The sequence below is a fragment of the Sturnira hondurensis genome, unplaced genomic scaffold, assembly GCF_014824575.4.
Source record: "Sturnira hondurensis isolate 20B ecotype Veracruz unplaced genomic scaffold, ASM1482457v3 Scaffold0011875, whole genome shotgun sequence".
Lineage (NCBI taxonomy): Eukaryota > Metazoa > Chordata > Mammalia > Chiroptera > Phyllostomidae > Sturnira > Sturnira hondurensis.
This window is the reverse complement of record NW_028084506.1, coordinates 263,309-280,961: the sequence shown is the minus strand read 5'-3', so window position 1 is coordinate 280,961 and position 17,653 is coordinate 263,309. Positions and strand designations below refer to the sequence as shown.

Genomic DNA, 17,653 nt, shown 5'->3' with positions numbered 1-17,653 from the left:
CAGAACAGACGTCAAGAACCAGTTTGAACACTATCAAACTGGTTGATAGTGGTGTTCAACTCTTTATCTTTAATGTTTTTGGCTACTTTAACTATCAGTTGCTGAGGAAAAAAAAGGTTGGAAATTTTAGTTATATTTGTATAATTATTTTTTCAGTGGTGTCCATTTTTGTTCCCTGTATTTCAAAGTTCTGATATTGTGTAAATTAAATTTAGTATTGTTATACCTTCTGGATAAATTGTTACATTTATTGTTAGGAAGTCTTCCTCTTTGCTTCAGGTCTTCTGTAGCCTTACTGGTTTTCTTTCTCCTTATCAGTTACTGAGAGAGGAGTGTTGGCATTTGTAGTCAGTTGAATGTAAATCATTAACCTTTATCATTATTGATGAATATGATCTCTTTATCATTATGAAATGATGCCATTGTTTTCCTGGTCAGTCACCTTGTTCTGAAATGTACTTTGTCAGGTTTTAGTATAGCCATTCCAGCTTTCTTGTGCTTAATATTTACATGATATATATGTCTTTACATCCTTTACTTTTAATTAAACACTTTATATTTTAAATAGATTTCTTAAAGTTATCATATAGTCAAGTTTTGCTTTTTAACCATGTGACAGTCTTTTAATTAAAGTCATTAGACCATTCAGATTTAATATAAGTTTTGATAAATTATCATTATGATTGAGTTTAAACTTACTTTGCCTTTTGTCTCATTACCTCTTTTTTTTTAAATTTTACTCTCTCCTTTTAGATGGAATATTTTTAGTTTCTTATCTCTACTGTTTGCTTACAAGGTAGATATTAAAAAATATTTAGTTGTCTATCTCAATTTTCAAGATACATCTTTAGCTTATCACAGTTTTTCTTCCAATAGTATTATACCAATTCACATATAAGAACCTTACAACAGTATACTTACTTTGATTTCTACTCTCTTGTTTATCATCAGTGATATTGTGATTACTTCTGTTATATGTTAGAAACACCACAAAGCGTTTTTATTATTTATGCTTTAAATATTCAGTTATCTTTTATAGAAGTTAAAAATTGAGAAAGTCTTTTAAATTTACATATTTATCATTTCTTTTTTTTTTTTTTTAAGATTTTATTTATTTATTTATTTTTAGAGGGGAAGGAGAGAGGGAGAGAAACATCAATGTATGGTTGCCTTTTGTTCATTCCCTGCTGGTAGTTAGCCTGCAAGGAACCGGTTTGCAACCCAGGCATGTGCCCTGACTGGGAATCGAACCGCGATCGTCTGGTTCGCAGGCCCACGCTCAATCCACTGAGCTATGCCAGCCAGGGCATATTTATCATTTCTGACATTCTTCATTCCTTTGTGTAAAATTCAGGTTTCTATCAGGAATTATTTCCTTTGACTTCAGAAACTTCCTTTGTCATTTCTTGTGTAGCCCTATTGGTAATAATTTTTTTTCAGCTTTTGCTTATTTAAATATATTTTTATTTCACTTTCATTTCAAAAGGATATTTCATTATATCCAGACTTATGTCTTCTGGGTTGCATTGTTTCTAACAAGAAACACTGTTAATGAGGTAGCAGCTTTCACAAGGTATCTGTAGCCCTGGCTGGTGTGGCTCAGTGGATTGAGTGCTGGCCTGTGAACCAAGGGGTCACTGGTTCGATTCCTGTCAGGGCACATGCCTGGGTTGCTGGCTGGGTCCCCCATTTGGGGGCGCACGAGAGGCAACTGCACACTGATGTTTCTCTTCCTCTCACTCCTTTCCTTCCCCTCGGTCTAAAAATAAATAAATAAAATCTTTTTAAAAAGAATGACTTGATAAAATTGCGAATATAACACTTAAAGCAGATCACTGAAGGTACATGGAAGTCAAAATAAAAATAGTCTAAAGGTGTGATCTTCTCATGATGTGACCTGTGTAAGAACAGAATGCAAGTTGCCAAATGAAAAAGCTCCTCATCCTTCCCTGTAGTCCCTCCTCCCTCCAGGGGACGGTGAATAATGGGGAGAGGGAGACCAGGTGTGTTCCACCGATACTTTTCTCATCCTCATCCGGCAATGGAGTGGACAACTCATCCCTATGAATACTTGAGAATTTCTTTTCTTTCAACTCACAATTAGACATGTACCTTAAATGTCTTCTTTTGATTTGCTAAAATATCAAGTCTTAGGTAATGTTCATAGTTTTTACCTTTGGTAAATACTCATAATTTTTGAATTAGTGTTTTAAATTCATTTTTAATCTGGTTTATGGCTTGGAGTGAGCAAATACTTTCTTAAGCTATTTTGAGAGCACAAGGTTATAGTTTAATTACAGTAAGGAAAGGCTAAACAATGTGCTCATTATAAATCACTTCATAGTATTACCATAGTTATTAACCATTTCATAATTTTATATGAAAAATACTACAGATGTAAAAGTGAGTTAATAGGTTTATCTTTTTCAAGTACGATTTCATGTGAAGTTTTGCTAGTGCAACTAGTATTAATTTTTTTACTATCTTACATGGTCGCCTTCGTTTTTGAGAAAAATAAAAGTAATCCAACAATTTAAAAAATCTAAAGGAAGCATATATTTTTTAAATGTTTTAAAGTTTTCTAAAACGTTGCTCTCCTGTTTGATTTATAATGGCACCAAATGCTAGCTGTGTAAAATCATGCTATGAAGACTCTAGAAAAAAATTAGTCTGACTATAAATAAAGATCTATGAATGTTAAAACTAGAGTATTGCTTTTAACAAGATAAAAGTGTAGTAGAATCAATTATAAAACTGAAAGTTTTCTTATATGAAATTTTCTGACCAAAGATGAATATCCTGTTAAAAACTTTAACAGTTTATCACAGAAGATGACGGACATTAATAGTTTTTAACACAGGGTGGATAGCTGTTTGACTGGTAGGTGTGTAAACCCGTTCTGAGAGGAAGGATGTCAGATTACATAGCACTTGAAATGTCTTCCTAACTGTGTCATTGTTTATGCTATGAAAGTTATTTTAATTAGCGAAAGGACTAAATTAGAATTGAGATGATTTTCCAGGAGTAAAATTTATGTCAGCCTAGAAAATATTGCATGCTTTCAAGTAGTTGCTTTGTATTTAGGCATGTAATGCGGATATGCTATTAATTTTTTTGATTAGCATGTATCTGGAGAAACTTATTGCTGAATGTATATTTTACATACTGCTGCTTTATGTTATACATGGTTAAAACCACTAAAATAATAAACAAGGCAAGCATAAATTCTGCTGACAGTAGGAGAGTCAGAAAAAGAAATGCTTTCAGTACTATTATTAAGTGCTTTAACAAGCAGTGTATCTTTACCATCTTGTCGTTCGTAAATATCTTTTCCTCCTGAGTGCTATAATATGTAAATTATGTTCAAATAATGGAAATTTATCTGTTTTTATTCTCAAAAACAGATTGTACCAATAAAATTGGCCAAGTATATAAATTTTCATTAACATGCTGAACATTGTGTTTTCACAGTCTCCCATCTGGTGCTGGGTTCTTATCAGGGCCCCGAGAGTCCTGTTTCCGATCTCAGGATTCCTTTGGGGTGAACCCAGCCCTGAGACTTGCATAATAGGTATTTGTTTTGTAGCCCTGTCTGTCCATTGACATTCTCATTGTTGGTGGACAAAAGCTAGTCCTAATATACCTGGTCATATCCAACACAAATTCAAATTCTAAACACCTCAACTGTAGGCATTATTATTCTCAGCTCAGTTTGCTCAGTGCTTCCTCACCTTGCTGCTACAAGGGATTCTCACTACGGACACTTGAAAGGCTCTGCTCATAGTCCATTGCTCAGGGAAGCAGTAGTATTGGGCTTTTTTTGTGGGGGGACACTAAGTTGAGGCCCCTGATTTAACCAGTGTTGGCTAGCTAGCAACTTGTAGTGACAAAGTGATACAAAGAGCTACCAGTTACGTGTAACTGTGCTTAGCCAAGCTTCAGACTACTTCTAGGATTTGGGCAAAAGTATATACAGAGGTTGGCTCTAGGAAGGTAGAGGAAGACTTAGCAGAGACACCATGAACATGGAGCGATATCGGCCTTGAGTCAAAGGAGTGAACCGGCAGTTTCTAGCACTGCTGGCCTCCAGACACATGGCCAGTTCCACGCCGTGTGCACATCCCCGGTAAACAAGTCTCCCTGCCTTTTGAAGGTGACTTTGTGTTGAAACCTCTGAGCTGAAATTCAAGCATAGCTTGCAGGTTTAGTTTCCTCCCTGAAATTCAGGAGAATTTGTTCTCACCTTGGACAAGTCAGCCATTAATACATATATCTCACATGTATATAATAACAAAATTATTAGCTCTAATTTTCTAATTTTTTAGTTTTCTTTTCTAATTATCTTACTTGTAATAAGAAATCTGTTGGCTTTTTTTAGATGTTGAGAACATGTTCACTTCCAGATCTCTCAAAGCTGTTCAGAACACTGATGGACGTTCCCACTGTAGGAGATGTACGCCAAGACAATCTGGAAGTAGATGAAATTGAAGACGAGCACATTAAAGAAGGACCTTCTGATTCTGAAGACATGTGTGTATGGCATCATTGACAGATAGTCATACTAGTAGAATTCCCAAGTTTGTATGTGTTCTTACCTAGACAGTTTTTTAGAAAGATTTGTAGATAAGTTTTCACTACTCCTTTAACTTTTTACAGCATATTTAAAGTACAATCATGAAAATTTTTAAAAATATTTTATTTATTTATTTTTAGAGAGAGGGGAAGGGAAGGAGAAAGAGTGGGAGAGAAACATCAATGTGTGGTTGCCTCTCATGTGTCCCCTACTGGGAACCTAGCCTGCAACTTGGGCATGTGCCCTGACTGAGAATCGAACCAGTGACCTTTTGCTTCACAGCAAACTTTGGGGAAAGAAAACCGGAGTGCCCTGGATTGAAGTGCTTGAGAAGGGACAGTGTATTTAAGTCACCAGGAAATATATTACAAAATATTAAAACTTGTATGATTTATTTTCTGATTTTTTAACTTAATTTTCTCCTTTTCACCTCTGCCATTCAATAGAAATAACTTGTGCTTTGGTCTTATTGAATGTATTGTACCAGTCTCACCATTTCCCCGTATAATACTTGAGCCAGGGCTCCTTCGTCTGCTACATCTCATTTTCTCTCTTTGTTATTCTTAAGCCTTATTACTTCTTAAGTTTCTAACCAAATTTTATCTTTTAGATGTTGCCTTCTATTTTCATTTTTCATAGAGTTCTGTAGAATTTTGCTGGTGTCCTCAAAATTTGGAGGAAAAGTTATCTTTTTATCCTTTTTTCCTTCTGCTTAGCAGTGGTCATTAGTATTTTAACTGTCTTTTAATGAAGCCTATTGGAGAATACTCCAGCACCTTTATGGTTGACAGAGTGCTAGGTTACAGTTTCTTCCTCAGTTTTTATCCAGAGTCATCAGTTTTTATCTGAGTGGGCTGTAGCTTGTTTGTGGCTTCTGTCTTTTCAGTCACCAGTTGATTACAGTTTATTTTAAAATTTAAATTGGAAGACTTTAACATGATTTTTTAAATGTGAAAACTAAATGATTTTTGAAAGTAAGTTATTCCATGTCTATAGAGGAAAATTTCACTTGATATTTCCTTTGTGGAAAAAAAATGTTTTGATCCAAATTCTACTCAAGATTGCCCAACATGAAAGCTTAGTTAAAAAGTGAAGTTGGGATAAGGTTTTAAAGTACCTGAGACAATTTTTTGAATGTTCACTTCATAAGAGATCTTCATCTTCTCATATTTTCCTCACAATTGTAGACTTAGCAACCCTGCTTAAAATAAGATTTTATCAATGGTTACTGTCCAGTCACTGTAGTACATAGCAGGTATGCCTGGTGTGTTTGTTTTCTAATTAAACAGTAAGTTAAATGCTACTGGTAGGATGATCCAAAAGCATTACACAGTCTCTCTTTCTCATAGATGCTTTACTTTTCTACAGGTTCTACAAAGCATAGGAATTTGTACACATGAGTAACAAAGTAAAGATATTTCTATATTAAAAGATAATTTTTTATTAATAGAAATTTCATTCACTGTCTCGCATAATATTGTTGAAATTCTAGTTCTTCAGTAAACATTTGTCTATTTCATTGGAGAATAAACTTTAGGAAAGGTCTTTACCAGCCCTTGTATTTGGTTTAGCAAATTTTTCTATTTGCATGTCACTTTAAGAGAAAGAAGCAAATCGTAAGAGAGATAACATTGTGACTACATTTGGGGGTATTTATTGTAGAAGTGTCAGAAGACCTAGATTTCAGTCCTGTATTTGTCATTTATCAACTGGGTGCCTCTGAGTAAGTCATTGAAACACTTAAATTCACAGTTCCATGGCTCTAAAGTGAGTTTTGCAGGAATAAAGTTTAAAGAATAGGATAAAACTAAACTAAAATACTATATAAATATAAAATATTATTTATATAAATTAGTTTATTTTAGCATTTGTAAGTCCATGAAAATAGAATTAATATCCTGAGGAATTTCTTGGAAACAAAATTCCTCAGATAAGATTATTATGGTTGGTGTGTTATAATTACAGTAATGTCTAATGATGTACTTTAGAAATGTTTTCTTTGTTTTAAGATTGTATTTATTTTTAGAGAGGGGGAAAGAAGAGAGAAAGAGCAGGAGAGAAACATCAATTGATGACCTCTCATATGCTCACTTAGTAGGGATCGAACCCACAACTCAGGCATGTGCCCTGACCAGGAATTGAACCCGCAGTGTTTCACTTTGTGGGACAATACCCAGCCAGCTGAGCCACACCAGTGACAGCTTCAGAAATATTTTAAAGAATAAGCATCTCAAGATAAGATTTCTGGTGACCATTTTATTCACTAGATTATCCTATTAACATGAGCATATAATTTCCCCGAGTATTTCCAATCCAAGAGGTCAAATGCCCAGTGTGAGTTTATATGGAAAGTTTTCTGTATAGAGTGCTATACAGCTAGATTTTGCTGAGTTTCAAAAATTGCATAAAAGAAAAATATTTGAATAGTAAGTATTTGTTTTAGAAAACAAGTGAAAAACTTCTTTAGACTATCTTCTTAAAATACTGACATTTTCTTTCAAAATTTAAGCAATGAATAGTATTGAAAGTTATGTGATTCCATTTGGCAAATCAAGACCCATTTTATTTTATTTTACTTTTTATTGATTTGAGAGAGAGAGAGAGAGAGACATTGATTTGCTGTTCCACTTATTTATACATTCATTGGTGGTTTCTTGTATGTGCTCTGACTGGGGTTCAAACCCGTAACCTTAGTGTAAAGGAACAACACTATAACCGAGTTACTTAGTCAGGGCCTTGTGACCATTTTAAACAAGTCATTTTCTCACTTATGTATTCCAGACTATGTGTCATGTACTTTATTTATCAGTTGTATTAATTCATATTTCTTTTGTTAAAAACTGTAGGGTTTCTTGCCATGACTGGTGTGGCTCACCTGGGCGTCATCCCACAAAACAAAATATTACCAGTTCGATTCCCAGTCAAGGCACATGCCTGGGTTGCAGATTCAGTCCCTTCACAGGGCTCATGCAAGGGGCAACCAGTCAGTGTTTCTCTTTCACATTGATATTTCTCTTTCTTGCTTTCTACCTCCCTCCCCCCCTCTTTAAAAATAAATAAAATCTTTAAAAAAAACTGTAGGGTTTTTTATTCCTTTTTATCCAATATTAGTACTTTTAAAGTTTAATTTTTTAATTTTTAGTGTGTTTGAAGAAACTGACACAGATTTACAAGAGCTTCAGGCCTCTATGGAGCAGTTGCTTAGGGAAGAACCTGGGGAAGAATACAGTGAGGAGGAAGAATCGGTTTTAAAGAACAGTGACGTAGAGCAGACTGGAAATGGGGCAGATGCGGCGGATGAGGACGACAACCCCAGCAGTGAAAGCGCCCTGAATGAAGAGTGGCACTCGGGTGCGTGATCGTGACCGTGGTGGCCTTTTCCTTTTTCAGTGTGCACAGTTGTTTCAGGTGGAGTACGTTTTTCTGGTACCTGATGTGAACCATTTCCAATTTTAAAGAAAACTGAAGCATGCTTCTTTGTTGTAACTTTTTACTCATTCTTTTTCTTTTTACACAAATGCACATACCAGTTGTTCCATTTTTCCCATTAAATTACAAAATGTTTTTGAAGCATTTTTATGCTGCTTCTTGACAGACTAATAATATTCATTTCCTGTTTTTTTTAGTAATAAAGATAGCAACTTAGTTTTGTTAGCATTTTATGTTTTACAGAGAGCATCTATAATACATTGGTTAACCAGAAGTGAGTGAATACTAAAAACAGTTTTTAAAACTGGTTTAGAAACTCTTTCTTCAGAGAAAATTTCTGTATTTCATTAACTATTTATTTGGAAAGAGGAACTCAGTGTGAAAAGGAATGACTCTTTAGTAATTACGTCTTTTACTAGTATTTTTCAAAGTATCTGTGGCGTGTCCTTGACATAAAACATATAGAGCGTTTATAATGCTCTTTAGGTACTTGACTAAAGTTTTATGGTATGTATCTTAGGTTGTCTGCCTTCTGTATGCTCTTTTTATGTTTTGCCCCGTTTAATACCTACTTTTTAAAAATAGTTGTTAAGGTTGGTTACCTTGATGCAGAACACGTGGGTGTGCTTTTTAAATTTTTTTACTAAATTTGATGACAGTGCTCAGAAAGTTTTTATTCTAACCTGGTTTACTGTTTATGTCTATAAAAGAAAAGATTTTCAGAGTAACATTCTTATTAGGACAGATTTATATATACACTAATTACCTGCATAGATAACAGGTATAATGACAAAAACTTTTAATTTAAAGTACAAAGTAAAAAAAAAGTACAAAGTATACTTGAACAATAATTAAAATAAATAAATTTAAAAAATTGAACAATTAAAATAGATAAATTTTTAAAAATTTTAAAAAATAAAGTACAAAGTAGTGTATTTCAATGACATTATTCACTTATAGAATTTTAGTCTGTTAAGGTAATAATTATTCAGTCTTTTTAATCATGCATGATCTTATTTTTTAATGTTTTTTAGATAACAGCGATGGTGAGATAACTAGTGAGTGTGAATATGACAGTGTTTTTAACCATTTAGAGGAACTGAGACTCCACCTGGAGCAGGAAATAGGCTTTGAAAAGTTCTTTGAAGTTTATGAGAAAATAAAGGTAAGTGTAATGTCAGTTAAAACATTTAATTTTGAGATATTCTCTGTTTAAAATTACTTGTGAAATGTCAGTGATTTTTATTGGTAAGTAGATTTATTATAAATAATTGACAAAGTCTTCATTAGAGAAAGATGACGTTCAAATATTACTTTATATTTGTAAATATGGCATAGGCTATTCATGAAGATGAAGATGAAAATATTGAGATTTGTTCAACCATAGCTCAGAGTATTTTGGGAAATGAACATCAGCATCTTTATGCCAAGATTCTTCATTTAGTTATGGCAGATGGGGCCTACCAAGAAGGTAAGATTTCCTCACATCTTTATACTTTAAAGACGTGCAAAGACACAAAATGACAAATGTAAATTGATGAGCTTGTATCACGTGCATTTTAGTGAAATCTGTATTGGATCCATATGTAGTATACTTTTAAGCAATTATGAAATTGGTTGTGTCATATACTTTTGTTGATTCTGGCATATACTGATATACTTTTATTAGCTTACATCCTTTAACTCAGTATTTTCATTTAATTTGTAAGTGGTATTTGAATGAGATTTTTTTTTATGGCTCTAGAAGTTATAATACTTTCTTATGAAGGATACAGTGTTAAACTTTTAGGCACGTATGCTTCAGTAGTATGTAAAGTTTCTCCTAAATACCTACTGTAATCTCTTCCAGAGTAAGTAGAGTTCATCTGTAGTGGTGTGAATGTAACCCATTTTTATATGTGGAAAATATTTACCTGTAGAGTCGCTCAAAATATGTTAGGACTTTTTAATTAAAAGTTGTTCCAGTTAAAAATGATTTCTCCTTAAATTTTGTCAGGAGCACTAAACATGCAACCAAGACACCAGTGTTACAGTCCTGACTGATAATGAGACATCGAGTGGTTTATTTTGTCTTAAGTTTCTGTTTTTTTGTTGTAAAAATAGAGAGGTGATCTCTAATATAAGGTGCTGTGGGTGGTTTTTAAAGTATTTATTGTGTGCTTCTTATGTGCCTAGCCCTTCATTACTCTGGACATTAAAACACCTAATCTTGGGTCACATGTAATCTTTGATAACAGTTTCCTTGGGAGATGAGACATAAATACATGAAGGAAAGTTTAAAACTATATATAAAAATTCTCACCTTAAATACTTTTTAGTGCAGTAGGTATTAGAGAAGGGGAGGTTGGACTGCCAAAAATGGAAGAAAATGTGGGGGGAACAACTTGTGGGGAAAACAGAATGAACCAGGAATTAATGTGTATTAAGATTAAATTGACCATATTAGAAGCTTCTTACTGAGAATTAGTCTTTATCATTCGAAACTGAAGTGTTTAAAATACACAGGAAATCAGTGAGGATTTTTGAGTGAAGGAACTGACACAATGAATGAGATGTTTCATAAAGTTCGGTCTGGCTGCAGTGCTTTGGTGGTCTGGAGAGTGCCCAGCCTGGAAGGTCTGTTTTGGAACTATAGGTGTGTTCGGGCACGAGATGCTGAATACCTGGAGTTAGTGTTCACAGAAATAGCTGTTAGTATTTGGTTCAAGAGTTTCAGAGCAAGGCTTTTTATAAAAATGTGTGATATTTTGACTCATGAAAAAGGTTTGCTAAAAGGAAATTCAATACTTTTTTTAAATTTTGGGAGCAGGTTTACAGTTAAATAGACATATTTACATTGACTTTTTTTCTGAACTTTTATATACATTTTATAAAGCTCAACAAAAGATGTTTCTTCGAATTTCTTTAACAGAAGTAAAAGTCTTGTAAAGACTCTAATAGCTATTGATAAATCAAAACTAGAAAATCTTCGGGTACAGTGAATACTATTATGACATCAAAAACCATTGTATTTTCATTATTCTTCTTAACAGAATAACTGTCAAAAAAAGTTAGAGTCATTAGCAACATGTAATGCATTGAATAAAGACCTGTCTTCTTCATAAGCCAGTAATTAATGCTGCATTTATTATTCATCATGGTTTCTTTTAGCTCCCTTAGTAGTAAATATGATGACAATTAAAATAATGTTTTTTATCTAGGGGACATTTACACAATGGAATACTACTCAGCCATAAAAAAGAAGAAAATTTTACGATTTGCAACAGGATCGATGGACCTGGAGAATATTATGCTAAGTGAAATAAGTCAGTGAAATAAGACATCCATAGATGTCTCTGACATCTATGAATGTCTCTGTTTTGCATGTTAGTTCAGTTTGTTCATTAGATTCCACATATGAGTGAAACCACATATTTATCTTTCTCTAACTGACTTATTTCACTTTGATTTATCAATAACTATTACAGTCTTTACAAGGCTGACAGGTAGGGGGAGGCAGGGTAGTTGGTGGAGGGATTTAGCAAAAAGGAAAAAAGACTCATGGACATGGACAGCAGTGTGGTGATTTTGGGGAGAGGAGGTAGGAGGAGTCTAAATCATAACAGGAAAAAATACAATAAAAAAAAGAATCGACTGCATTAGGGAAAAAACTGGAAGAGAAGAATCAAGGTCTGATTAAGAGTTTCTGAATCTACCAAAAATTATGTTTTTTACAAAAAAATATTAAAGAACTATAAAAGAACACCATTTGGAAGAAAAAGGTAAGACTTTAATGTATAGATATTTCATTGCACAAAATATCTTGAAAGTTCTCTTCTGAATTTTCCGGACAGCTTGTCACCAGGTTCTTTTGATTATCCTTCTTGGTACAAGTTTTTATTCTGGGAGTGTTTAATTTTTTGGAAAAAGCTTCCAAGTTACTTAAAATCAAGCTTAGTGAGTGAGGTGGGTTATCAAGGTAAATAATATGTGGTCTTTTTGTTTCAAATATTTTACCATGAAGTAAGAAGTAAATGAATATATAAACTGATTCTGATTATTTTGAACAAGAATATATTTCTAGAATATTTGTCCAAAACTTCTGTTGCTTTGAGTATATGATTTATGGGCTAAAACTGAGGATTTGAAATGTTGATGCTTACATTTAACAATATAAATTTTTATTTATATTTTCTACTATTCCCCCAAAATTAAACTTTAAGATTGCATTTAAAATATATATATAGTACAAGATACAATTAAATTAAGAACAAGCATTTGGAAAAGTCAATGTGTCAGGCACATGCATGCAAGCAATATAATATTAAGCTAAGACTGAAGTAAGAATACAAAATTATGTTTAAATGGTCTCTACATTTTGTGAAAATAGATCACAAATTTGGGCCTGATCTTTCTAGCAAAGCAGGAAACATAGTTAAGCACATGAGTCACAGTGTTCAAGAGACAAAACATGTCAGTTACTCAGAGGACAGCTATTTTTGGTATTGAGAGAAAGGAAAAAAATTCCCATGTTCTTAAAAAGAGGGGGCTGTGATACGGCACTCCTAAAACTTGAATAACATGTCAATCCCATTAAAGGGGAAGGTTTTTTTTTTAGACTCCAAGAATCTAAGTCCTTAGATGTCAGTGAAAAAAATCAAGTCTTAGTCCTTGCAAATGTCTGTTAGTTGTGACTTATTATTATAAAGCAGATGCTTTTTCCAAAAATATTAAAAGATTATTCTTATTATCAGCAAATTGAAAATATAAACTTAAAACACGATCTGGAACTTGTGGATTCCTGACTTTATTGAGATCTTGAACCCCATTTTGTAAAATAGGGCTGAAAATAATCCTCAGCAGTTTCTACAGTGTTTGAACTTCATGGGGCTCTTGCCCATAGTATGGCATGGTGTCAGTAACGGGCATAAGTACAGACTTCTAGTTTCTTAAGCAGGAAATACACATATTTTTCCACATTGGTATTAGATATTGTACTGTTTATGTAATGAAATTCTATGCAGCGGTTAAAGCAATGAGCTAAGCTTTCATCTATCAGTATAGCTAAGCCCACAAATATCATCAGTAGAATAATAGTAAGTTCATAGTATCATTTATATAATGTTTAAAACCAATTTGGTTTAGGTGTGCATATATCTGATAAAAGTGAAAAACCGTGGGAGGGGAGGACATACATCAGATTAAAGGTGCTGATAATGTCCTTGGAGAAGACGAGAGGTCAATAAGATTGGAAAAGAATACCTTCTATCTGTGACGTGTTTTTCCTTAACCAATAATTTAAACCAGTATGGCCACAAGTTAACTTTTATTAATTCTAGGTAATTAGGTACATGTGTGTTCATTACTTTATTCTCTGCTTTCCTGACTATTTGAAAACTGTGTGTGGTTGTAAAAAGTAACTGAATTGTAGTACTGAGTGATCATTGTAACATTAGAAGGAATAAAGTACATGTTGCATGAGGTAATGAACCAGCTGTATTGGAAGAAATAAAGGTGTCAGGGTAACTCTCCCTAGGGGAGAGGACATCAGAGTTAGGTTTTGAAAGATGAATGGGAATTTACCCCCTAAGCAGTATCTGTACTTCCACACAGAGCAATGTAAATGTTGCATTAGGGGAACTCTTAGTGATTCAGTGTTACTAAAGCACAATTTGTGGGGATGCCTAGGGAAAATGGGCAATGAAAGTGGAGAAGGCTGGGAGTATTTAAAAAGCCAAATAAAGAAGGGCTTTGCACTCCACATGAGGGCACAGGTTCTGTCCGGAGGGCACAGGTTCTTCACCAGTGGGGCACTGGTGAAGGGTTTCAAGCAGGGCAGTGATTTGGATTTTAATGAACAGTCACCTTTGCTGGAGTGTGGGAGATAGTGATTGTTATTTAAGTTTAAATTAAGTGCTCTATTTAATTCACTGAACAATGTTTTTTCAGAATAAAGAAAAATTGGAAATAACCAAAATGTCTATAAGTAGAAATGCTTAATTATGTCATTTCCATAAAATAAAATGCAATGCAGCCATTGAAATTGACATGGAATATATCTATAACATTCTTTTTCAGTGTGTTATTATAATATTGTCATTATACGGAAATGTTGAAAGAACTTTTCGGTTATCACCCATATACCCACCACCTGTATTCTACCATTGACATTTTATTGTCTGGCTTTATTACTTATGTATCCATCTTTTCATTCATTGTGTGTTTTAAGGGAAAAAACTCTGGTCTCAAAACTGCATTTTCTTGTAATTTTGTAAAAGATACTTGTGTATGCATAGGAAAAGACCTGGAAAGATTCATATAAAATTATTGACATAGATTGTCTTTGGGCTATAGATGGTAACCCACTTTCTTCTCCATTGTATTGTCTAAATGTTTTACACTGAGTATGTGATATTATAATAAAAACTACATTTACTACTACATTAAAGCTCTTTTTCTGCAGCAATGAAAAGTATGAATTTTTGTACAACTAGATATATACTGTTTTATTTGAAGTGAAATAAATTAAATTTTTCTCTTTTCTACAGACAATGACGAGTAATCCTCAGAACATTCTTTAATCTTCAACTGTATAAAAGCATTTAAATGTGGCTCATCAGAATAACAAGCTTCAGTGGAGAATGTAGCAATTTTTTATAAATGATATATCAGATTTAAGATGGGCATGCTGATTGCATGAATAAGATGGACAAACATGACATTTTTCAATTAAGATTCAATTGAGCTCTATAGTTACTTCCTGCAGAATATATACTTTATTAAATCATCCAACCAAAGCAAAGAGACATTATCCAGAACTGGACTTAATGGTTTTGAAGAAGATTTACCATGAAGTAAGGTAACTTTTACTTTCAGCAAATGTCTGTATGTGGAAAGAATTACATGGGTTGTGAAAGACCTGCCTGTGGTGTTTCATTTGAGTGTTTAAATATAACCCTTTTTTTTTCTGTTTGCTTGTTTTTATGACCAGCAATTAAGTATCAAATAACCTTGTCAAGGGCTCTCCTTAAATCTTTACATTTTGAAGATGGAATTTTTAGCTTTCAAATTTATATTCTCTGTCCTTTTTCAACCAGTGTGTTTCCTGAACTAACTCAGTGAAAAGTCTGTGGAAACAGTCTTAGATATCACTGAAAAATTTGATTATGAAAGAATAGCGAAATTCTATTTCTTGATATTTAAAAAAATGGTTAATTGTGGTTGTTTCTAATGACCAGAACCAGGAAGATTACATCTAATATTACATCTAATATGTGAGTTATAATGCTGACCTAGCATATAGCATAAAGTTGTTCCTTTATGTTTTCTCTCACGCATGTGCTTATTTGGGATTAAAAAGAAGAAAGGAATCATTTTTATTTTGACACTGTGACCGTTTTGGTAACTGTGATTCCAAAGGGGGGGAGATATCTGCCTCCTTTATTCCCATTATGAGAACATCATTAAGATGATAGTCACACAGCTTCATTACATAGTTTCATTAGCATCGTCTCAAGTCCAGATGCTTTCAGTAATAAAAGGAGATTTTTTTTGAAACTTGAGTACAGAGCAGCCTGATTGGCATAATCTATAATCAGAACAATAAAATCATATCTGGCAGCACCATCAGTGCTGGGCTGAGTTTACTATGTATTATTTCTAACATCCCAAACTACTTGATTTTTATACATTTATTTTGTGATATCACTATTAAATTTTTACTGTCTACCTGAAGTACACTATTGGTTGTTATATATTTATTAGCACTATTCTCAATGGAATTCTTTTACATGGGGCCGAGAATACTTTTGTTTCTTTAATGTGATGATTTTCTTCTTTTTTTAAGTAGAAGAATATTTTAATTCTATAATTTAATTCTCTATAATCCTAAAAGATGGGAATGATTTGGAGGGGGGGGGGTATTTTGTTATCTTAACCTATCACAACTATTAGAAAAGCAAATAAAGGTATACCAGTAGGAAAGTCATTTAGCCACCTTTCAAAAGCTGTCACAAATACAAGGATAGGGATGAGAAATAGGGTTTGTGTCACCTTTAGTCAGTTGGAGGTGCATGGCCCTGGAGTGCTATCATGGAACAGTTGTCTGTGTCCATGGGGAAGAGGGCTGTACTGGTCAGTAAGGTGTGTTCCAAGTGTCGGAGGTGACGTGTGGAAGCAGTTATAGGTTAATAAAATAGTAGAGCCAGAATGGGCTGTGAAGGCGATTTGGTCGTCTTCATTTAACAGGCAAGGGTGTTGAGTTTTAATATGAGTGAAGGCACTTGCATAATGACCAGCAGGAGGCAAGTACTAGGTCTTACACAGTGCTGATAGCTACCCATTTTTTCAACAATGTCCTTTTAAAAGTAAAAGTTTGTAAATTCTATGATATCTGATTTTTTCTTTCAGAATTTGTATTTTTTTGAAGTCTGTTTAAAGAATTTCTGCCAAACCTAAAGTAACTAAGATTTCCCCTATGTTTTCTTGTACTAGTATTGCTCCTTTGGATCCCTGACCATGGTGTATATCTCGGCAATGTTTTATCATTTTCAGTGCACAAATTTTGCACTTTTTTGTTAAATCTATCCCTCAGTATTTCATAATTTTTGATGCTATTGTACATCATATGTTAAAATTTTTCATTTGTGATCATTCCTGATTAGTATTTAAAAATTTATTTTTAATATTGACCTTGTATCCTGCAATCTTTCTTAACTCTCTTTTCAGGTTTTTTAAGAGATTTTATTTGCTTTATTTTTTTAGAGAGAGGAAGAGAGAAGGAGAGGGAAACATGAAAGTGTGGTTGCCTCTCGTACGCCCCTCACCGGGGACTTGGCCAGCAACCCAGACTGGGAATGGAACTGGTGACCCTTTGATTTGCAGGCCAGCACTCAACCACTGAGCCACACCAGCCAGGGCTCTTTTCAGTTTTTTTAAAGAGCTAGATAGCATATAATTTAAGTTTTGTGGGCTGAAGAGTCTCAATTGCTACTATTCAGTTCTGCTATTATAGTGTAAAAAGAGCCATAGACAATACATAAATGATCATGACTTATTCCAATAAAGCTTTATTTTATTGAAAACTTTATAAGTCAAAAACACATGGTAGCCTGAGTTTGGCCCACAGGCCATATTTTTCTGACTTTTTTTCCTGTACGCTACCATATAATTGAAATTTGTTGAGCTATACTTTTGCCTAAAAGAATATGCATTCTGTAGAAATAAAATCAATGTTCTATATACCCAGTGGGTAAACTTTTAATTTAATGTAATTCATCTGTTATTATCTATTGACTTTTTATTGATTTTCTATCAATTACTTAGAAATGGCTAAAATATCCCATTATGATTGTATTGTGCTTTTTTTCTTGTACTTTCATCCTTCTTTGTTGTATATATTTTGAAGCTGTCTTACTCTTATAAGAATAAGACATATTATTATTCTTATAAACTGATACTTTTATAATAATATAGTAATGTTCTATTGAGGACCGTAGGCAAAAGCATATCCAGAGTTAAATAACATTAGTTAACCCTGGCTGGTGTGGCTTAGTTGGAGCATCGCCTGGTATACCAGAAGCTCTTAGGTGGTAGGTTCCATCTGGGGTTGGGAAGAGGCAACTGATCATTCTCTCTCTCTCTGTTTCTCTCTCTCTCTCTCAAATCAAATTT

The 17,653-nt window shown here is 33.6% G+C and overlaps 1 protein-coding gene across 6 annotated transcripts in view; it reads left to right on the top strand.

Annotated features, from left to right (window-relative positions):
* NEK1 (NIMA related kinase 1) overlaps nucleotides 1–15,716 on the top strand; it is a 111,747-nt gene extending 96,031 nt beyond the window's left edge. For all 6 annotated transcript variants that reach the window (XM_037060409.1, XM_037060406.1, XM_037060405.1 and 3 more), the window contains 5 exons: nucleotides 4,379–4,530; nucleotides 7,716–7,924; nucleotides 9,037–9,167; nucleotides 9,341–9,473; nucleotides 14,530–15,716. In XM_037060409.1, coding sequence (XP_036916304.1) covers nucleotides 4,379–4,530; nucleotides 7,716–7,924; nucleotides 9,037–9,167; nucleotides 9,341–9,473; nucleotides 14,530–14,543 — 639 coding nt within the window. In that variant the 3' untranslated portion in view covers nucleotides 14,544–15,716. The remainder of the gene's footprint in view (nucleotides 1–4,378; nucleotides 4,531–7,715; nucleotides 7,925–9,036; nucleotides 9,168–9,340; nucleotides 9,474–14,529) is intronic.
* The last annotated feature ends 1,937 nt before the right edge of the window (nucleotides 15,717–17,653 follow it).